General features: G+C 37.5%; 3 protein-coding genes across 4 annotated transcripts in view; all 3 read left to right on the forward strand.

Annotated features, from left to right (window-relative positions):
- The window catches only part of LOC103139358 (ephrin type-A receptor 6-like), a 52582-nt gene extending 51595 nt beyond the window's left edge, over positions 1 to 987 (forward strand). Inside the window, exon 20 of the mRNA XM_007553922.2 lies at positions 185 to 987. Coding sequence (XP_007553984.1) covers positions 185 to 299 — 115 coding nt within the window. The 3' untranslated portion in view covers positions 300 to 987. The remainder of the gene's footprint in view (positions 1 to 184) is intronic.
- Positions 988 to 1805: 818 nt separating this feature from the next.
- Positions 1806 to 6855, forward strand: arl6 (ARF like GTPase 6). Of its 2 annotated transcripts, XM_007553923.2 has the most exons (9): positions 1806 to 2089; positions 3405 to 3553; positions 3806 to 3867; positions 4047 to 4115; positions 4197 to 4291; positions 4603 to 4732; positions 4950 to 5005; positions 6104 to 6116; positions 6384 to 6855. In XM_007553923.2, the coding sequence occupies exons 2-9, from the start codon at positions 3434 to 3436 to the stop codon at positions 6415 to 6417; spliced, it is 579 nt and encodes a 192-aa protein (XP_007553985.1). In that variant the 5' UTR covers positions 1806 to 2089; positions 3405 to 3433; the 3' UTR covers positions 6418 to 6855. The 2 variants fall into 2 exon arrangements, with proteins under 2 accessions (XP_007553985.1, XP_007553986.1); XM_007553924.2 differs by lacking the exon at positions 6104 to 6116 and having other exon boundaries at positions 1841 to 2089.
- Positions 6856 to 10619: 3764 nt separating this feature from the next.
- Positions 10620 to 16127, forward strand: LOC103139360 (high-affinity choline transporter 1-like). Its single transcript, XM_007553925.2, has 9 exons — positions 10620 to 10841; positions 11473 to 11698; positions 11934 to 12047; positions 12348 to 12503; positions 12623 to 12771; positions 12996 to 13139; positions 13595 to 13748; positions 14843 to 15060; positions 15155 to 16127. Exons 2-9 carry the CDS (start codon positions 11515 to 11517, stop codon positions 15821 to 15823), a joined length of 1788 nt encoding a protein of 595 aa, XP_007553987.1. The 5' UTR covers positions 10620 to 10841; positions 11473 to 11514; the 3' UTR covers positions 15824 to 16127.
- Positions 16128 to 22791: the final 6664 nt, after the last annotated feature.

Here is a 22791-nt window from a genome sequence, read left to right on the forward strand (position 1 = left end):
TTTTTCTATAAAATTTAATTTTGATGTTTGTTTTTATTATTCTACTCCTGTTATGTAAACTTTTTAGACCTACCTTTCTTCAACTTGCCTTGATTTCAGCTCTTAAAGTTCAGGTTTCTGTCCAAGCAAAGGTTTTGCCAGATGCTCTTATTTATAACCAGATAATTCTCATTTTCCTCTTCAGGGACATCAAACGCATTGGAGTCTGTTTGATTGGCCACCAGAGGAGAATCATAAGCAGCATACAGTCTCTTCGACTGCAACTTCATCACATCCATCAGAGTGGATTTCAAGTTTGAGACCATTTCACAAAACCAGACTGTGTTTTTACACATCCAGCTACCGATCCTTGGCATCATCATCCAACCAATTGCACAAACACTGGACTGTTAGGTGTTGCAAGTACCACATGCTGCTCATGAGGGAGGGGTCTTGGTACTAGACCCACGGCTGTCCAGATAAGTTGCACTCATAATCCCAACTATCATCTTTTCGGACAGCTTCCACAACAATCAACCTCTGTCAGCATTGGCCAAACCGGGTCTTTTTATTATCTCAGCAAGTACTAGCATTCACTTGAATTTAGGACTTCATGTCTCTAGTGTCTATTCAAGTGTTCACCAATACCTCTTATCTTTCCAAGTGACAATCCAATGGTTCCTATTGACTTTGAAAGGTGTCAAGTCAGTTACCTCATGACCAGGGAAGATGAGGAGAGGATATATACCATCTGGTGATGTATGAGAAATAATGTGGTTCTAAGATTTCCAACTGGTTTTAAACAAAAAAAAAATAAATAAAAATTCCACAATGATTTTTGAACTGAAGACCACTGAATGTCAAACGATTTTATTTTATTTTATTTATTTTTTTTTAAATGTATGTTCTCTCCTTATGATAATGCAGTATGTCTTGTACAAAAAAGTCTTGTGAAAGTTGTATGTTTTATTCTGTAAGTTTATTCCTTAATAAACAACTATATTTTAATGCTGCTTTTTGCTCAAACTCTAAAAAACATCTTTGTGCCACGCTTTGTGGCTTTGTGGTTAATGCACAACAATAAATTGGGAGCTTTAAGCGCCTGTAGACGATCATCTTCATGTGAACAGTCTCAAGGCATGAAATTTTATCAGGTATGTAAACAGACACTTGAAGGTCATATGGTGATAAGTACATGGTCATAGTCCCATTTTGTTTGTTGATCAATCACGTGGTGCAATTTGTTTATGACTAGATGTTAAATCATTTCAAATTTTAAATATCAGATGATTTGCATCTTAAACAACCAGGTGGGTAAAAGATGAAAATCAGGAAAGTTTGCATAAATTTTGCCAAATATCACTCTCTTCTCAATTTGTTTTAAATCTCGATTTACATGGACATTTTAACTTTTCGAGAAACTCGCTTCTGTATTCCATGCAAACAGGTTTGGTTAGTAATGTTAGCAATTTTACTATAATAAAGTATATTTAACAACAATTACATTACATTGCAGAATCCCTGCTCTAACCCTACCACCACCCCACAAGCACCTCGAGACTAATAGTCATAAAATTTAAATTCACTTTTCATTTTTATTTTGTGTAATTTAGTCCTAGCTGACAACAGAAATGGAAAATTGCATATTTTCCAAGTTTTAGGTATGTGCTTTGCAGGCATTTTAAAAATAACAAACGGGCAATAAGTAATAACACTCAATTTACTCCTTTATAGTCATTACGATTAAAGGTTTTAAATTCTGGGCTTGCCAAACATTACTACACATCTATCCATAGATATGATTACGCCGCTATCACCGTAACAACCAATCACAGCGGAGCAGACCAATCGTTGCCGAGCAACACAATGACCAATCACGGTAGACCTCTGTGCGGCTGACGTGGAAAACGTCTTCCGTTGCCCCGGTGATACAACCTAGCTGCAAGACGGTGGTCTCCCAGCAACGTAGTGTAAATATCCAGTTATATTTTTATTCTATGTAGTATGAGAGAGCAGCAGAGAAATGAATGAAACATCAGTTAGTTAAATACAAAGACTGGGACTGCACTAGCTGATCCAATATTAGCAACATAGCACGGGCGAATTACAGGTAAGTTACAGCTCTACTTAACAATCTGCCACAGGATAATACGGGCTAACGTTAGCGATATCGTAGCTAGGCTAACCGCGGTGTTGGTTTTCGCTACAATTGCATAACTACATTTGGATTATTTAGAGTGGAAAGATGTTGTGATTTTTTTTTAGAAAGACCACGGAAAGCACTGTCTATGTTGTATTGAAATGACTGAAGTAGTTAACTTTCAAACAGCTAACGGTTAGCAGTCGCTTGCTAGCGACTATCGTAACAGAGATTAAATAGCTGTTAGCGTGTAGTAAATGCGACCAAATCTGGTTAGAACCACCAAACACCTATGTGCGACAGGATACACTGTGCATTAACTACACTTGGTGTAGATAATCTTCACTGATTTGATCACAATTATATATAGATTTACAGTTGTGTGTTAAATGCCACAGTTTGATGTTCATAGAAAATAACCTGGTTGCTATTTAAAATAAACGAATTCCATGTACATTCATTATTAATCAAAACATTATTTTGCTCTGCGTGATATTTTTTTGTGTGAAAGAGACTTAGCACCATGAACATATTTCCTGAATGGTTCAGCTAATATAAGGGATATGGACACTACTGAACGTAACCAGAGATTTCTCGTTTTTTAGTTAATTTCTCAGCATGAAAGGAATTTCTATTCCTCATTGATCTTTGCTCTGTTTTAGGATACACTGGGCTTTTCTAAACTTAAAAGAGGCTATAGTTTTCTTTAAAACATTTTAGCTAGCAACCAGATCAGTGTGATGCACCTTTTTATGCACTTGCTCAGTACATGTTAATTTTAATCAGAGCTGGTTGCAGGTGTCATTGATTGCAATATCAACATTAGACAACTTCCATTCTTAAAGTGTGACTGGGTGAATGTAGGCGTTAAGTAGCCGTTATGAATGGAAAGGTCCTATATTAATTCAGTTTTTGTGCATCTTGGTAGTTGAATCGGACTCTTATAAAGTAGTGAATATAATATGCTATAATATTTTAGTGGCCATGCATCCATTTTCTTCAAAGCATGAATATATTTAGCCTGTTGGATGGATGCTACCCACCTACATCTTATTTAAATCTCAGTGTTTGAGATACTAAAGGTCACAAGAGGGAAAGGTGCATAATAATGGCTGAAAACAAAAAAGAGAAGAGAAAAATATAAGTTCATTAAAACTGATATCATCATTACTGCTGGGAAAGTGTGATCAACTTGTGTCTATTATAGATTCCCTTTCTGTTCCTTACCTCTTCTTATTTGTAATTTTAACCTACTAACTTTTGCTTTTTTTTTTTTTCATTGAAGGCTCACAGCTGATGGTTGCTTGCTAGCCAATGGGACTATTTGACAAGTTGGTCGGATGGCTGGGCTTAAAGAAGGAGGTGAATGTGCTCTGCCTGGGCCTGGACAACAGTGGGAAAACCACCATCATCAACAAACTCAAGCCTTCCAATGTAAGTTAATGATCCAGTGAAATTTGTGCACTTGTTGTATTTATTACACCTCACATTGACATATTGTGCATGTCCTTTTTGTGTTTTAAATGTGTTGTCCTGCAGTTATGTTGATCTGCTGTTGCACAACATTATTTACAATGCAATTAAGTAAAAAACAAAACTCGTTTCTTACATGACAATAGAATGAACATTGCCTGTGTGAGCTTTCCTTTGAGCCATTCTTCTAAATCCAATCTCTTTTTCTTCTAGGCCCAGGTGCAAGACATTGTTCCAACAATTGGCTTCAGTATAGAGAAGTTCAAGACATCCAGGTAGATACTTAATGCCATATTGTAAATATTAAATGTGTTATTGTTTTACCACCTTATTTTGATTTGAACATTTTGTCTGCTAAGTGATAGAATATGTGCTCCATGTGATAACTTTTAGGTTTCCAACTTTATTTGTTTATTTATTTGATATATATATATTTTTTTTTTCTTTTCTCCAGTCTTTCATTTACCGTCTTTGACATGTCCGGTCAAGGCAGATACAGGAATCTTTGGGAACATTACTACAAGTGAGTGCACACATACAGTCTGTACTTTTGCCTTTTTTGGTGATATACATATACATTTTATTCCCGTTGCTCTCTTTTCAGGGAAGGGCAGGCTATCATATTTGTCATTGATAGTGCAGACAAGCTAAGAATGGTTGTAGCCAAAGAAGAATTGGAAACATTATTAAATCATCCCGGTGAGCTCTTTCTGATCTGTCTTGCACAGTTTTTTTTATACTGTTCTATGTCTAAACCATACAAGTATGAATACAGATTTTTGGTTTATATTTTATAAACCAAAGTCATTGAAGACACAAACATCAATGACTCTAAACCCGTTTTATTTTTGTTATGTATGCATGTGTATTCCACGAGTGAGAAACACAGTGAACCACTTTGCAGAGCACATATGGAGCAATATAGTGTCAATGGTGTCAAAATATTGTTCTTTATCATTCACCATCACAACTGTAGGTTGTTTACATTTTACTCACCGTTTTTGCTGCAGATATTAAACACAGGAGGATCCCCATCCTTTTCTTTGCTAACAAGATGGATGTCAGAGATGCTCTGTCTTCTGTCAAGGTCTCACAGATGCTCTGTTTGGAGAACATTAAAGACAAGCCCTGGTACATCTGGTATGAACAGATTAAAACACTTTGAATTACTTGTCTCATAAACTGTACACTACTAATAATAATCTAACATAACTATTAAAGCACAGGAGTGTATAGAACCAGTCATAGATTCTTGTAACATTTTTTTTGGGATTGTTTTTTTTTTTCTGCATGGTTGGTAGAAAAGCCTGGGTGGATGCAGGTTTTTGTTTTTCAGAACAAATTTGTTGTTTTCCAGTGCCACGGATGCTATCAGAGGAGACGGTTTACAAGAAGGAGTTGACTGGCTGCAAGGTAAGAGACCTAATGTGCATAATTGAAGACTAAAGTTCTGTATTATTGTTTCCCCCCCCTAGATTAATATGAAGTTTACTTCGCTATCTACTTTATTCTTACCTGATTACTTTTTAGGTAATTTGAGACCAGAATAGCATTCAAAATCTAATAAAGTAACAACCACACATATTTTGTCATATTCCACATGTTTTAAAAATACTGGATCTGATTTTACCCAGTGGCTAACGTTTGGTTGTGACAATGCCGTGGGGAGTAGGGCCACAACATATTTTCCAGCAATAAAGTGGCTTGTACATTTTTCTTGCTCCAACTTTAATTCCTCAAAATTTGAAAGTTTGACCAACAAGAACTGAATGTCTTTATTCACTTCCTTCGTTGTCATTGCCAAGCTACAGTCACAACTCCTCCTTCTGTTTTCTTGATTGGTAAGGTTAAACATCAACCAGAGAAATCCAGCTCAATGGGAGAAATCCCAGTGGATCACTGAAGGCAGATGATTATCAAGTAGAATTGCGTAGAAAGGCAATGGTCAGGTTAATTAGACTCCAGAAGCTGAGGAAAAACTTCTCACAGCTGGTTTTCATACACAGAACACAGTTAGAAAGTTTGGGAAGTGCTCTTATTTATTTGGTTATTTAACATACCCGACTGCCAATTTATTCGAAGCAGCTGTTCTAATAACAAATTAACCCACCACTGCTGTAATGTAACTGCAGCTGTTCAGGTTAGTTTCCTGTCCACATTAATACTCCAGTCTTACTTTTTCCAACCAAGTTAAAGTTCTGTTAAGAAATGGTTATAACCTCAGGTTAAGTAGGTGGAGTGGTAGTAGGTTGAGGAAGAGTTAAACCAATGAGACGTTTAGTTCTAACATCAATAACAGGGAGCAGTGATGTGAATGAGGATTATTACACCGTTTTTATCTTATCATTTATTGACGTTTCTTTGTTTCTGCCATTTTCTCATTGCTATCTTGACCTATAGATATCTAGAATTTCAATGTTCATAACAAATATGTGTCATTGTACAAGAATGTCCATGTCTTTTTTTTTTTTTTCTGTTATGTTTAATGCCCTCATTCAAATCCTTCCATAGATCAAATTATACAGTGAGTACTGGTTGCTTTTTAATACTACTGTTGTTGAATTGTAGTTGTTTAGGATTTATAACTGGTTCTCTTCCCCATGTTGTTGTATCCTAAGCAGGTGCGTTTACATGAAGCCACCTGTGCAATGTAATTAAGCTAGAAACCTACCCATGTAAACTCTTCATCTTGACCGATCTTTGTCCAGTTTTCTTTTGGTAATCCTGAGAGTTCAAAGAAACCGCTGTCTGTGTTATATTTTGCTGAATAACCCTTTTCCTCCTTTTCTAGATCAAATCAAAACAATGAAAACATGAGCGCATGAGGAGCAACCACCAGAATAATCACCATTACTCGCACATATATATATCTTTTAAATAACTGTTTTGCTGTTTTTGAGGCACCACTTGAAGTAGATGCTGTGTCTGATTACATATAAGTGTTAAAGCAAGAAATGCAAATGTCCAGTAAGCAAGTCTTGGTAAGAGAAGTGCACAAAAAGCAGCAGGTGAACTCGGTAAATGCTTCCTATGACATTTTTAAGATTTGTTAAGATGCAATGTTATTTGGGTAAATTTTACTTTATTGTAAAACCAGTGGGAATCAGAAGAAGAAAGAGGCAAAATATGTTCAGATTCCTGCCTTTTCCAAAACTACATTGGCTGTTTTATGCTTACACTAATAACAGCCATTTTGTCCTCACTACAGATAATTTAGAATGGAGCTCTGCTCAATTATAAGCAAAGTTTCTCTAGGATAATAAACAAAAAAAGAAAATAAAAATAGAAATATATTTTAAATAGAATATAATTTATGTGTAATAATACCAATTGTAATGTGCCCTTTTGAATACGACATAGTTAGCTGTAATGATCATATACAAATATTAAGTTAGTATATATACAGATGTGAAACAAGTAGGTGAAAACTGCAAATATAAGTCAATACAAGTCTCTGCAAAGCTAAATTCCAGCCACTGTTCTTTTTGGCTTGATTTCATTTCTAATGAACAAGATGTAATCATTCAAAAAGGCTGCTTTCAGTTTACTCTCAGCACTTCAATGAATCAAAGGCAGACCAGAAAGCATAAAATTACAGTCTATACAAAAGATTTCTTTTTTTTTTTTTTGTTTGTTTGTTTTTTTAAGGCTTTGATCTTTTTATATAGACTGACCTAGAGCTTGCCATAAAAGCAGCTTGTTTTGTCCATGTTAACATATGCTATTTCAGCCCTGGTTTCTAAAAATGTTTTCTGTTTTTTAGCCTTTTTTTGAATGGAATTAATCAGTATTATAGATAGATAGATAGATAGATAGATAGATAGATAGATAGATAGATAGATAGATAGATAGATAGATAGATAGATAGATAGATAGATAGATAGATAGATGGATAGATGGATGGAAAAGCGTTGTACAACTAAGCTCACAGATTTAAAAGTGGCAGCTACAAAGGCTTTAGTTTGCATTTATTTCTAAGAAATAATCTGACTATAATGCACTAAATTAAAATCAACACATTTCTTTATTTCAATCCTTTATCTATGCTCTGTCAAAGGTTTGTGAATTGTGGCTAAATAATGTCTAGCAGCAAAAACCAAACAGAAACAGCTTTTTCATCATTTTTAATGTCCTCCTGCAACAACTCATAAAGTAACTGTTCCTAAAGCAAGACTTTATTTAACCAATTACAGCTTGTGGTCTGTCAAAGATGTTTTTCTTAACGTGAATGACATGTAACTAAAATGGTGCAGATGGAGGTAGCTGTTTCAGTAACAATCATATTGAAGAAATGTAACCTTAAGAACCTCAACAAAACTTGAGGTGTTTGTAAAACATAATGGTAGATGTGAAGTAGCTCGTACTTGTATAGCAGATAAAGTTCAGAGAACCCCAAAGCTCTTCATGCTACGTTCAATCAGTCACCCGTTCTCACACACATGGAACACCCTCTAAACTGTTACCAAACTCTTATAAATTTGTTTAGATAGTTAGGGAACATATGCTAAAAAGTCTGTGATAGTTGTCAGGAAAGCATCGCAAAATATGTTTGAATTTATGTTAGCTATTTAAAATGTTATATCTGAGAGTCTGATGCTGTTTTTGTTGTGAAAAGCTGGTGTACATTTTAGTGTCATACATCAGCAGGCAATGATTTTTTTCTTCAGCGCTTCGTCTGTGAAACAACCAAGTCAAGAAAGCCCCTGCTTACTCCAACAGTGCAAACCATGTGGATTTGTAATATTTCTGTGATTGTAAAATATCTTGACTTGCTGTAAAGAGTTTAGTCAGTATCTTGTAGAGATTTCGGATCATTTCTGTAGGTCAACTGTCCTTGATTAATAATGTTTTATATTTTAAACTGATATCATTTTTAGACTATTTTCTGAAACTGCATTTTTCAAAGGCCTGTTTCTATTTTATTCCATTCTGTGTTTTAATTTTCAAATAATAAAATTTGTGGAAACCCAACATTTCTCCATGTTCACATGTAATGTTCATATATCAGATGTTATCCCACATTTTCCGTCTCTCTTCCTTTTATTCAGGCTTTTTTTTTTTATTTTTTTTTTTTTTTTTTTTTTAGAGATCTTGTGAGCTGCCAGCAACAGCTGCTCATTAAACCTCCAGTCCTATGACTGAACAAATTATTTGGTTGAATGTAATCAGTGAAGTTACAGATGTTGAACTGGAACACAATAAAATCTTTTTTTTTTACAATAGTTGTGCTCAGAAATGCACTAGATATGAACATTATGTCTAATGGGATTCTTGATATAAACAAAGCACAGGAATGCCAAAGTTAAGATTCAGTGTTTGATTTAAAAGTGCCTCAAGGTTCTGCACCAACCATCTGTCCAACATGCCGTTAGCAGATTTTCCAGCTGTCTGCCGGATCTTTTATTTTTTGGCATAAATGTTTCCCAGAATCATTCGGCTCTCAAAAGTTGTCGCATTTCATTTTATTTTGATCCAAAAGCTGGTTTGTATATGTAACGCATGTAATGTTGGTAATAGATTTTAAATATGCTGCCATACGAAAGCATGTTTGCCACTGCAGAATGTTTTATTACTCTGCATATTAACTGCTAACTAGAAACATGAGTTAAGGCTTCATTTCAATAGTTTTAGAATTAGTGACAAACTTTAAGAAAAGCTTAATATTTATAAATGTAAAGCTCAAATCTATTTTTTTTCCATCTACATGAATATTTTTGTTGTAAAAGCTTTGATCTAACTGCACATATGTAATATAGTCTTTAATGATGTATAAAAGTAATATGAAACATCAATAGATGTCCTGGATCATCACTCCCAAATACAGGGTGGGCCATAAGTTTACATACATAGAAAAGAGAAACATTTTTATATAGGACAACCATTTTTATTTTTGTGGGACTCTGTGTAATCGCTGCACGTCTTGGACCACTTCGTGGTTGATCTGCAACATCTCCAGTTTTCTGAAACTTGCAAATAAGTTTTCCCACAGTGTCGTGTGTGATGCTCGTTCCATGTTTTCTGTTACATTTTTGTGCAACCATGCCACTGCTTCCGGATCCATCAGCCATCAGTATAATTTCAATTCTTTGCTCTTTTGTCAAATGCATCTTCTTGGGTATCTGAAATATAAAAGAAATATACATTTTACATTCTCCTATGTATGGAAACTTATGACCCAACCTGAATAACCTGTTTTACATATTTTTGGTCTCTCTCCATGGTGCTGAATCGCTCTGTTTGACTGCTAAGAGAGTCCTGCTCATTTGCCACCATTTACCATGACGAATAAGCATCTTCTCCAAGACAGTTTTTTTTTTCTCCTGTTGCTGTGTGTATGTGTGTAAGGATTTTTTAAAAAGTCAGATTGTATCATTAAACCTCACTGCATGCTCGGGACCCATCCTAATTGGATGCCTGCCAGTTTCGACAAGTCTTGTTCAGATAAACGGAGTGCAAGCTGAAGTGGCCATTAAGTAGACGCAGCTCAAAGATATATATCCTGAAGGGAAGAGGGAGACACACACTTAAGACTGCTATAATTGCTTAAATGTGGGGAGTGTTTTATCCACGAATTCGTTTGATCACAGAAAAAAAAAGAGGAAATTGAGTATTTCTCCTTGAGAGAAATACAGCCAGTAATTCCTGGCTATATGTTTTAATAATAACACTTTTATCCCACCAGAGTTTATTGATGAAGGCGTGTTCCCAGCGTCCTTCCGATGAACAAAGGAAAGCAAATAATGTTACTAACAGAAGGCCACCTGAAATGTGTTGATTACGACTTGTATGCACCGAGTATAAAGAAGTAGCGCCAGAAGTGGACAAAACAAACAAACAAAATATTCACAATTTTGTAATTAGTCGAAACGTGACGCGACGCTTTTAACAACCTTCTTTTCATGACCCATCCGGTGAGTAAAAGAAAAAATAAAAGTGTTCTTGAGTAAAGGAATTTCGGCCCTCTTCCAGTTACATCAGCCGGGACATCGTGACTTTTTTTTTTATTTATTTTTTTTATGCCAGGTGCTCATTAAGAGGGACGGGTGGTTTCTCTGACGCGTGTCTCGGTCCTCTGACGGCATCTGCCCCCTTTATAAGCCTCAGCAAGTCACCCGAGAGACCCCCACCGCCGTTTCGCTTTACAGTTGCCCACCGTACAAAGAGGGACGCGTATTTCAATGCTGCTGGAAGTGTGATGCTCGTTTTCTTTGCTCATCTGCCCACACGCATGACTCTGGAAAGACTTTTGGTAAGTTCTGTAGTCCTTTATATATGAAAAAGAAATGAAGAAAGAAAGACGCAAAGAAAGGTTCTTTCTATCATAATTTGTGCCTCTTTGGAATTAGTATTTCTGTGCGTAAATCGGCTTTTACGCACACGCATCCTCCACAAGGAGCCAAATTAAATGAACAAAAAGAACATGACTTATTTAACAGAGCAAAATTATAGTAACACGAAGTTAATTGTATTGTTTAAATATAGTTTATATTAGATTTTTTGGGGGGTTAATTGTATCTTTCAGTTATTTGTATTGGGGATTTGTACCAGGAATATAAGCGAATGTGAAACATTTCCGTCTCATTTGTAATGGTAGTATGACCAAATTTAATGAGTAATTTTACAAGACATATCAAAGTTCAATTTAATAGTTAAATTTCCGTAATTTAAAGAAAAAAATATTTCTTGGTTTTTCTTTGACGTGCCTTTATTTTTCAACCAGGTTTCAGCGTGTCTGGTCAGTATTTCAAATCGGACCAAAAAGAAAAAAGAAAAAAAAAACTTTGTTTCCACTCCAAACTATGTTGATACTTCACTTGCCACAAACACAAAGGCGCACATAACATCATATCTCGTATCTTATGTTTTCTACTCCTCTACAGGTCTTCATGTCCTCCCGTTCCTAGCAGAAGACCACTGCGACAATGACCATCCATGCAGAGGGGCTTGTGGCTATCGTGGTCTTCTATCTCCTCATCCTGTTCGTGGGCATCTGGGCGGCATGGAAGAACAAACACTCCGGGGAGGCGGAGGGCACCGACCGCAGCGAAACCATCATGGTCGGAGGGAGAGACATCGGACTCTTTGTCGGCGGATTCACAATGACAGGTGGAGTTTGTGTTACTGGTTTGTTTTGTTAGTCCTGGTACATAATTTTAAAGAGACTTTTCCCATAACCGATGGACTTTTTCGATGTTAATTTTATTGGAATTGTATATATAAAAAAACATTTACGATTTTGTTTATACTCGAATTTGAGAGTTTCTTTTTTTTAATTATTATTATTCTGTCCAAATAAATGTAATTTCAGTTACGTTTAGTGACGTGTTTGTGTAATTCGCAGCGACCTGGGTGGGTGGAGGATACATCAATGGCACAGCTGAGTATGTGTATCTTCCCGACTACGGTTTGGCTTGGGCTCAAGCCCCATTTGGATATGCTCTCAGTCTGGTTGTTGGTGAGTTTTCTTAAACAGTAATATTATTCTTAAATGGCAAAATGTATTATGTGGAAGAAATACAAACTTATGCACTCCTTTATAGGCTAAACATATTATTTAAAATAAGAGTTTTAGATTGACTGTCTCAAGTGCTCTTCTGTTCATCTTTCAGTGGTAACATTTAAACAAGTATCAAACTGTCCATATTATGTTTTTTTTTTGTTTTGTTTTGTTTTTTTACTATTATTATTTCATTCAAATCCATTTTAAGTTTTGAAGATGGGCTCTGAAATGTATTTCCATCTCTCTTTATCCCAGGTGGGCTTTTCTTTGCTAAGCCCATGCGCTCAAGGGGTTACGTCACCATGCTGGACCCGTTCCAGCAACTTTATGGGAAACGCATGGGTGGTCTTCTCTTCATACCTGCGTTCATGGGTGAGATTTTCTGGTCTGCTGCCATCCTGTCCGCCCTCGGTAAGTCCACGTGTCTGCACACAGCAGAACAAAAGTGTTCTTGGATATACCTCAAAATGTATCTGAATTTATGACACTACCAGGGCTGTGATGTCCTTTGACCTGCTCTTGACCTATAGGCGCTACTCTGAGTGTCATTGTGGACATCAACATCAAGATGTCAGTGGTTATCTCTGCACTCATAGCAATCTTCTACACCCTGGTTGGAGGACTGTACTCTGTGGCCTACACGGACGTGGTGCAGCTGTTTTGCATCTTTATTGGCCTTGTAAGTTCAAGACTTGCGTTTGATTCATTTTATGCATTGGTCATTCTCTCTCAGAATTATAGGCAGAAATGGACAGAAATCCTTAATTGGATAAGGATAAGATATTAAGTTCATGTTTCCCTCAAAAGAAATTAAATGTGTTTTGAAACTCTTCTGTTCCTAGTTTGTGTGTGTGTGTGTTTTTTTTTTTTCCTGTGTGTTTACTGACGTCTGTTTGCCTGCAGTGGATCAGCGTCCCTTTTGCTTTGACTAACGCTGCGGTGTCAGACATCACCGTCACTGCAGTGAAGAGGGTTTATCAGTCACCGTGGAGAGGCAGCATCAAGAAGGAAGACACCTGGATGTGGGTCGACAACTTCTGTCTTCTGGTACTGTCTCTACATGTTTATTCATCTCAGCAAAATTAGGCCTTAAAACTCAAGAATACAGTCAAAAACTGATTTTATCAACAACTTTGTTTTTTTAAATGTGTTGATTACTCTTGTTGGGTTTAGCTTAAAAGTGGAAGAACTTCATTGACTTCATTCATTTGTTATTCTAGAAATTATTCAGTAAATAAATTTGTTACATTGTTAGACACGTGGCCAAGTAAATAATTAATTCATTCCAACACAATCATTCCCTTATGAAATTACTTACTTGTTCCTTTACACTTAAGAAATTTGCTCTGTCCTTCTCTCCATATGTTGAACTTTAAATACTGTCTCTCAGGATATTTCTTTTCTTTTCTTTTCTTTTAATCTATGGATTTGTGACTTTGGTGCTTCCAGATTCAGAACTTCACTTTTAAATATGTTTTTTCTTGGTGGTCATCATGCTGCAGATGCTGGGAGGAATACCTTGGCAAGTGTATTTCCAAAGGGTGTTATCTGCCTCCTCCGCCACCTATGCACAGGTTCTCTCTTTCCTGGCCGCGTTCGGATGCCTCGTCATGGCCGTGCCCTCCGTTCTCATCGGAGCCATTGGGGCCTCCACAGGTTAGAGACATTCCACATACACACTCTGCGGTTGTGTTCGCCTGTGTGTTTGTTTTGCTGGGGAAGGCTCTGGGTGGGTTCTTGTTGCCCTTAGATCTAAGAAAACCTGGTAAATAGCAGCTGGTTCACCTCATCCATAATGAAGCAGCAATCCGTTTAATAACCATGCTGGATTGTAAATATTGCATTAGAGCGAGGCAAGGGACCAAATTAGTGCTGTGATCTCCAGATTTTTAGGTGTCAGATTCTTCCACAGAGAAGTGATGACACAAATGTGTTTCCTCATGTTCTATGAATTTGCTCAAGATGTGCAGCTTAATACCATAAGATGCAAAATGTTTGATTTGGTGGGGTAAAGTACCAGCAGGCTCTTCAGCAATAGATTCATGTTGTCTGTAGAGATGTATCCGACATTTGGGATCATTTTATACTTTCATCTTTGGGACCGTTTTGGTCCCCTTTCATTTCAATCATCACTGCACGTCAGTTCACAAAACAAGAGGTGTCAAGACATGCCAGAGTGAGTTTGGTTTCAGTGAACTCCACAGATTCCAGACCATAACCCAAAAGAACATTTTTAGGATGAATAAATATCCAGACTGTAAGCCAGGCGTTCTTGTCCAGCATCAGTGTTTGACCTTAGAAATGATCATACAGCATTTAGCATCCTTTCATGGCCATCTAAGACCCTGAACAATCTTATTTAATCTTATTCAAAATCGGTTTTGAACTGAAGAGAAATAAACACAAGAGAGGAACTGGGCTCTGGATCATTTAGAGAGATTGTATTAAGAAGAATGGTACATGCTCCAACCATGTGTCTGATATTTTGCTAAAAGTAAATATTATAATGTGATTTTTTTTTTCCCATCTTGACACATATGCTGAAATGTAATTCTGTATTTCACCAAACTGTTCAATACGAGATTACTGCAGTAGATTGCCTCTACCAGGGATGTTTTAGATTATACACTGAAAATGCATTAAATTAAATTATAATTTTAAATAAGTTTGTTCCTATTTTTTAAATCTACAAAAAATGAAACAGAGCATGTCTTCCTCCAATAGCACTAACAATTATTTCTCTTACTCAGACTGGAACAAGACCAGTTACGGTGGTGAAGCGCCTAAAGACAAAGATGAAGCAGCAATGATTCTCCCCATTGTGCTGCAGCACCTCTGTCCGCCATTTGTTTCTTTCTTCGGTTTGGGGGCTGTGTCTGCCGCTGTCATGTCCTCTGCAGACTCCTCCATTCTGTCTGCAAGCTCCATGTTCGCAAGAAACATCTACCAGCTTGCCTTCAGACAGTCAGTAAGTTCAGGAACGTCACCAAGGATTTTGTTACTAATTGCCTCTTTCTGAAGTTGTCTATCTAGATGCTTATGTCTATTCTCTGTCTTCCAAGGCATCCGATCGTGAAATTGTGTGGGTGATGCGAATCACAATCTTTGTATTTGGCGGCCTTGCCACGCTGATGGCCCTGGGCGCTGGCACGGTTTATGGCCTCTGGTACCTGAGCTCAGATCTGGTTTATGTCATCATCTTCCCGCAGCTCCTCAGCGTGCTCTTTGTCAAAGGCACAAACACGTACGGCTCGGTGGCCGCGTACTTGTTTGGCCTGCTGCTGCGCATAGGCGGGGGTGAGCCCTACCTGCACCTGCCTCCTTTCATTTATTACCCAGGCTGGACGACCGAGCAGCGGAAGCACCAGGACTCCGACGAAATGGAGGAAATTATCATACAGCGGTTCCCCTTTAAGACCGTCTCTATGTTGGCCTCCTTTTTCGGTAACTTTGTTTTCTCGTACCTGGCGAAGTACTTGTTCGAGAGCGGAAAGATTTCGCACAAATATGACTTTCTGGATGCCGTGGTGTCCAGCCGCAGTGGGGAAATAATGGATAAAACTACTCTTGTTACCCGAGGCAACAACATCGGGCTGTCTGAGTTAGCGCCTGTCAAGCCGCGGCTGAGTGTGACCTTGGCAGCCGCCTTTACCCGCCGTGACACGCTGCCAGAGGAAACAGTTGAAGAGGAAGAGGAAGAGTCCAGCCCTGACTTCTCACATAAAGAATAATAAAACCTGGATTTCATAAAAATGTAAAGACGGAATACCTGACTGAACTGGCAGGAGGCCAAGAGGCAAGAAGAAAATATCGTCTTTCTGGACTTTAAAGTACTTGGACATCCCACTTAATTGGATAAGAGCCACATGTCAGGATATTAGACTCTTGATTATAGCCGCTTGCTGATTATCACACCTACATATTGAAATATATACATAGAAAGCACTTATACATTGTCACCTTGCATACCTCATGCCTTTTTAACTGGGTTAGAGGGTTTAACTGGGTTATGAGAAGTCCAGTTTATTTGACTATTCAGCACTAAAGAAAAGAAAGTCTTCAGATTTCTGTTTCTCATCCAAAATCATGCAAAACAATTGACAAGTACTTCACAAGAATTGACAGCACAACTACTGTTTGGAAGGGAATCAATAAAAAGCAATAAGATATGCAGCTTCACACACATGCAGCAATTGCGACGTAATCTGACGATGACTATAGCAGTAGAGTAGGTCAGCTGTAGGTAATTATGAAAAAAATGCATCCATTCTTCATTATGTCAGTTGTTCACGGTGAAATCTGAAGCTGGTGATTAAAAAATGAAGTGTTTCTTTGAATAGAAACACCATCATATTTCCTATTACTATTATTTTATACTCCTACTAAAGAACAAACTATGATTTGAAAAAAAAAATGCAATGAAGTGAATCAAAAATATCCAAGCAGAAATTACTGTAGTTGGCTGAAGCATTTGCTTTTGCTCTCATTAATGTTGGCCGTAGAAACAGTTTAGTCAAAAAAAAAAAAAAAAAAAAGGTTGGTGTTTTAAATGAACCTGTATTCAACTGCCTTAAAGATGCTCATAAAAGAGATATTTTGCTTTCATTGTTCTGACCAGATTCATGAGAGACCGGAGGAAGAAAGACTTTACAATGAATGTAAAATCTGCAGAAGATCTGGTTTAAATTAAATGGGACACTTCTCCTCCTTCTTCATGTTGCAGAGCGTTGTGTTCGCAGGCTCTGACTTATCTTCTGCTGGTTACTTGTTTATGCAGAAGCAGTGAATAGGTTATTTTCTTGTGACATGTGTATTTGTATACATGCTGTATAAGGATAAAACGTATATAAGAGTAACAATTATTGCTGTTTGAATTATCCATATGCGACAAAAAAACAAACAAACATTCATTATAAATGTTTATTTATTTTTGATGTGATACAAAATAATAAAGATTCAAAAGAGTGGAGATAACGATAACATGTGCTAAAGTAAATTCTTTGTAGCTGCTTTATTGGTCTATGATTTGCAAAAACAAACAAGAAAAAAAAAAAAAAACAGGGACCATCTGCATTTTTGGTCCTTTTGAAAATCCAAATTAACTGAAAAAGTCCAAGACTCACCATATTTTTGTTTTATGTGTTTACATAGTGTTTTTGTTGTTGGCATATACTGATGAGGTCGTGGTAAAAAAAAAAAAAAACATGGAGATTTTCTGTAAAAACCTTCATGTTAAAAAAAAGAAAAATACTGACTCAAATGATCAAATACCTAAGGTAAAGGGTTATTTTAAATTATTTGATTTCATTCAACAATATCTAGAAAAAAGTCAATCATTTGCATAATTGCTGATGTTTTTTGGAATCCAGGAAATCTTCAAGCTTGATGGGAAGCTCAACCAACAGAATGCATCCAAGTCGTCATGCCGTAACAGTGTTTTTCTAATCTAAACCAAAGATGTTGAACCTCAGATTCAGTTTTGTGAAGCAGAACTTCTTCACATATTTTATTTTGTTGCTTTCTGTTTGAATCATCTCTCTCAAGCGTCACTTAATGTTGCTTGTGTTTAAGTCTAAAGTTGATAGACATAGGGCTTGATTTCCAGTAGCGCCAACTCCCTTGGTCTTGTAAAATCTGTATTTTTATTTTTTTTTTCTGTTCAAAACAGGACAAATACGTTGTTCCGAGCTCTTTCATGTCTGCCGGGCCCTTCAGCGAGTTGGACTGAGGAAGACAACATGTCGAAAGACGTGACTAAAATTACAATCGCATGGCTTGCATCTTTGTCCCCCTCCTTGTCCACAGTGAAAGACAGTATCTTAAAATAGCTCTCCTTGCTGCTTATTTACTTTAAGTGCTGTACTCTCTCTGGCTGTGGACTAGGGGAGGAGCCAAGGAGGGATGGGCGGGGCTGCTGTTGCTCAGGCAGGGAAAATGGAGGAAAGGCGGAGGCAAGAAGCCCACCAACGACCATTTTCGTGGAATTCGCCAACCTGGATGCAAGGAAATGACGCAAGTCTTTGACGCATTCCCTGGGTCTCCTCCCCCCATAGTCACTGACCTCTTTGATGTCCTTGAGAACTTAGACCAATCCCATAAAAAGAAGAGATGGTGGGGGAGGGAGAAAGATTCCTGCCTCCATTCAGAGAAAGTGACTCTCAGAGCACTCATGATAATTAACAATTATGAAACTAAACTGTCGCTTGTCCAACAGGCAATCCATTTTTCTTTAGCGCTTCACAGAAGGAGAGGAGACTAATGGGGGATGGTTTGTGTGGAACATTTAGATACAAACCAAAACATTTTTTGTTACAGCCACAATTATGTTTATAATATCCCATAATGTTATTGTGTGTTATGCAGGCACAATACTTATTTTTTTTGATTATCATTTAAAATGTTGAAATCAGTAATGGTGAGGGTAAGGTTCTTGTAAAAAAAAACATCCAAATATTCTCTTATCGGTCAAGCTTGAAGATGGTCAGATATCTGAAAATCAGAAGAAGCTCAAGGAGGGGTCAAACTGAGCAGGCGGCATGATTAGAGAAATGAAATGAAAGCACTTTTCTTTGCTGTCCATGATCTGACCCTGTCTTTCCTAATTTGTTACAGTCCTTTTTTCTTCCACAGGAACAAAAAGAAAGGGATTTCTGTGATGGGATTACCAGCAGGGAATGATACATTTGGGTAGACATCTGATGTGTTGTAGCTGGAGATGACTTTGGAGAGATGGCTCGAGGCAAACTGGATGTCCAGGTAGCGAAGCGCTTGTTCAATACAATTATTGTGATGAGGATGAAGTTTTAGTTGGACTGTAAAAGTTCTGAAGCAGATTCCAGTTTTGTATGGACTGATCTAAGCACTAAGATAGCCACACTTGTCAAGAAAAGCAAACACGTTTAAAGCTGAAATCAATGGGCTTCACTAAATTGTAGCTGAGATCATGCTTTACAGTTATAACTGAATGGGACTGCGTTCAAACCACTGGGTGTGGTCTCTGCATCTCCTTTTCAGGACAATGCGTCACAAGACCTTCCATATCTCAAATAAGGATGAGGAACAATGATCATGACGGCAGGCTTCTATTTACGTCCTTCATAAGTAATGTCCCCTGTAATTTAATTGGAAGTCAGGTCATTGAAAGATTGGGAAAGGGTGGGGAAGCAGGAGAGGTACAAAAAAAATAAAAATAAAAATGTGTCTCCATCTTATATTGATGTAAATGAAAGCAAAAATTGTCTTTTGGGATGAACGTGTAGCTTTTTAATAGTATGCACGGTGTTGGACACCCACACACACACATACATTGCGATAATGTCATGCCTGATTGTTTCCCATATATCTCTCTATCTCCTCCATTAGTCCCTTCGAGGAGCTGAGGAGCATCTACAGCGAAACGAACACAGCGACTGCTCAAATCAAATCAGCCAGGGGAACCTGATTACAGAGCCAGCCTCGCTCCACTCGGGTCGGCTGCAGGTGCACACAGTCTGGAGCTCACCGCAGGAATGAGACAGGTTTCTAATGATCTGCGAGTTCGGTAATCCTTAATAAGTCAGAGCTGTGAATCAGCTTCACTCAGGATCACTGACACTCTGTCAGTGATGTCACCTCCAGTAGGTGGCTGAGAATACTTTCTTTACTGCATTAAGGTCAGTATGTGGATAGTGGATGACACCAACCAAAAGAAAATCTTAATGTAGATGATCACTGTGTTATGTGGAGGCTCCTGTCAAAGTCACATCAATGCAAATGCTGAGATTATTCCAGAAAACCAGTGTGTTGTGTTAAGATAAGTTAATTTGTTTGACCTCTCAGTAATTTATTATTTCAACTGATTTGAGTAGGAACATAAGCAAAAGTGATGTGACACGCTGCTGTCTGTTGTTTTGGGTTTCCAGTTAGATTTGCCATTAATTCTTTATCATTATTTTTTAGAAAAGTATATGAAAAATTGTAGGGTAAGTCTTTACAGTTTTACAGTTATTCTAAGTTTGGAAGAAGAATATAAGATTCAGACCAAAAGCATCACAGATCCACACATTTATACCTATGTATGGCGACGTTTCAAATAGTTGTCTGTTAGATCCTCACTGAATGTTTGTTGTGGGAAAGCTCAATCTGAATTTCAACTGATCAATAACCGTGGCATGATTGAAAATACTCCTCTGCTATTTTTTGTAGGCATTCCCTGACTTAATCTTACAAGTGTTTTTTTTTGTTTGCTTGTTTGTTTAATCTGAGATCATGATCTTCTAATAAAGTATAATCAATTTTTAAGCATTTTGCAGATTTTCATTTGTAGGATGTATAATTGTGGATTGTTAAAATAACATTCATTTCAAATGGATTTTGGTTTTGCAGTACAGTTTGTCTGCTGTGTACCATGTTTTTGAGGAAAGAAATTCACTGAAATATTAATTGTTTGACAGTCTTTTGGATTCACACAAAACAGGAAAAAAGACTAAATCTGTCCAGAAACATCAGAAGTTTCCCAGCACTCCTCTACTTTAAATCCAGTAGAGATGCCCTGCTTTGCAGCATGTCTGTAAAGCAGGCCCATCTCTTTTATTAACACAGAAAGGAGGAGTGCCTTGGACGGACTGTCATTTTTCTTATACCATTGAAAATCAGTGGAGAGAATAATCGAGCGGCCATATACACACTCCCTTACGCACACTTAGAAAAGCACACATTATCCCCAGAGGACCTGCTCACCCTCTGAATGGAGCCGCCAAGCAAAGCAGGGTGGATCGGCCGCTGTGAAGCGGTCACATACACACAGCTACTCCGAAGGTCCCTGATGAGGATGCTGATAGGGAGCGACAAAGGGAAGGAAGATGGACCGTTTGAAACAATAAACCTTATATTTTACATAGTTTTCAGCTGACAATCATGAGCCTTTAGAACATTTTTAAGACAAAAGCCAAGGCACGAGTGGACTTGAATGACAATTGTCATTTCATCTATTCCATTTAATTAGCTAATGTAAAATTAAAGTGTAGAACAGAAGAACTGCAGGTGCAGGTGAAGAAACAAAGGACAAAGATTTGGGGAAACGTTCAAAGGGTCATTTTGCCTCTTAGCTCATCCCGACGCATATAAGCTTTGAGCCACACCCGGTCTTACTTTGCACAATGTGTGTGTGTGCGCGTGTGTGGGGGTGTGTGTGTATGTGTGTGTGCATTTACGTGTGTGTATTTGAGTGTCTTTAGGATCACAATCAGAGTCCCGGTTGAGTCTGAGCCAGAAGGTCCATTAGGGCTGATTGAAGAGCACAGGGATGCAGATGTAACCCTGAGAAGAGGTGACAAGAACGCTCTCTACCGTGCTTTCTCTCTCACTCTGCCGAACACGCTCACCCAAAGACACAAAGTGATGTCCACTCTCATAAAGAATGAGCTCAAATGGGCCCACAAGCAGCTACGTCATGCGAAAGACCCACACAAGCGGCAGTCATGTGATCAGTTTGTGTGCACGCACATGCAATGTTTCAGGTAACGGTTGTGAAGAAAATTGCACATTTGTGATGCTTTAAAAATTATTTCTCAGTCAGAGCACAGTAGTTTATTCAGTTCAGATAGAGGATAGTGCTTTAAAACCAACATTATTCTGAAGTGGAGGCTGACATGTTTCCTTTCTGCGGAAATAAAATGCAACTGCTAGGTCAGAGGTGGGCAATATGACAGAAATAGCATCATAATAATTTCTTATAGTGAAATTGTTTTGATTTTAATCACAATTTCTTGACATAAAATACAGATTTTAAAGAAAGTAATGGATCATTTATACCAAGGGACATTCCTGAAATGATTAGTCTGAAATTTACATATGGTATTTCTAGATCAAGAGCAAAATGTGTGTCAATACAAAGTCCTAATATGGGTAGAAATAGAAACTTGTGTGTTTTTAGGATTTCTCACCTAAAAAAAATGCCATTTTTTCCAACAAATACTAAAATAGTGAGGACTCATTGCTCCTTGTGGGGCCCAAAGCCCACGCCCCATTAGAACAAAAATTAAAGCCGTTTTGGAGTCAGGTTTTGGACAAAGGTGTGAATTGATTTTAGGTTAGGTTTAAGGTTTAGCATGTACTAGTAATGGTTAGGAGTAAGGAGTAAGTTAATGCAAAGTTGCTGTAACGATAAAAAAAAAAAATGGCATAATGTGTATTTAAATCAAACCTTTAAAATCTAAAGCTCAATTAAAGACCATTTGGCTGGTAACATGAGCTGTTGAATCCCAGAAATGACAGCCATTAGAGATGGAGACTGACAGAACTTTCTTATGAGGTCCATGAATGAGTTGCCACTGAGGATAGACTTCCTTTCCTTCAGGAGGTGGCTAAGTTTTACAACCTCTTTCATCTAATTATCTTGTTTTAGCCTACAATAAAAAGGCCACATCTTATCAAAAATGACACTTCCAAGAGATTAAGCCTGGCCAAAGGATAACATTTTGATTCTGAGGTACAGGTAGAGGGTCTGGAAGTTTTACTTTCTCCAATCACTTTGTGCCTGTTTTCAGACATTACTGCAACTAACTTTTTGTTTTGCTTGTGCTATTATTCATTTGGAGAAAGAGAGCGTGTCATGGTGAGTCCCTTTAATATCTACCACAAGCCCTGTATACAGCAAACATGTGAAAGAAGATGTTCTGGGTAACTGAAGCTAATATTAAACACATAATCAGGACAGTGA

This window comes from Poecilia formosa, unplaced genomic scaffold (assembly GCF_000485575.1).
Source record: "Poecilia formosa unplaced genomic scaffold, Poecilia_formosa-5.1.2 Scaffold60, whole genome shotgun sequence".
Classification (NCBI taxonomy): domain Eukaryota; kingdom Metazoa; phylum Chordata; class Actinopteri; order Cyprinodontiformes; family Poeciliidae; genus Poecilia; species Poecilia formosa.

Excerpts from the sequence above, each read along its gene's own strand:
- arl6 (XM_007553923.2), top strand. The coding sequence starts at position 3,434 with ATGGGACTATTTGACAAGTTGGTCGGATGGCTGGGCTTAAAGAAGGAG. Across the intron at positions 4,292-4,602 it reads AACATTATTAAATCATCCCG|ATATTAAACACAGGAGGATC; the intron begins GTGAGCTCTTTC and ends TTTTTGCTGCAG. Across the intron at positions 4,733-4,949 it reads GACAAGCCCTGGTACATCTG|TGCCACGGATGCTATCAGAG; the intron begins GTATGAACAGAT and ends GTTGTTTTCCAG.
- LOC103139360 (XM_007553925.2), top strand. The coding sequence starts at position 11,515 with ATGACCATCCATGCAGAGGGGCTTGTGGCTATCGTGGTCTTCTATCTC. Across the intron at positions 12,048-12,347 it reads TGCTCTCAGTCTGGTTGTTG|GTGGGCTTTTCTTTGCTAAG; the intron begins GTGAGTTTTCTT and ends TCTTTATCCCAG. Across the intron at positions 13,140-13,594 it reads TCGACAACTTCTGTCTTCTG|ATGCTGGGAGGAATACCTTG; the intron begins GTACTGTCTCTA and ends ATCATGCTGCAG.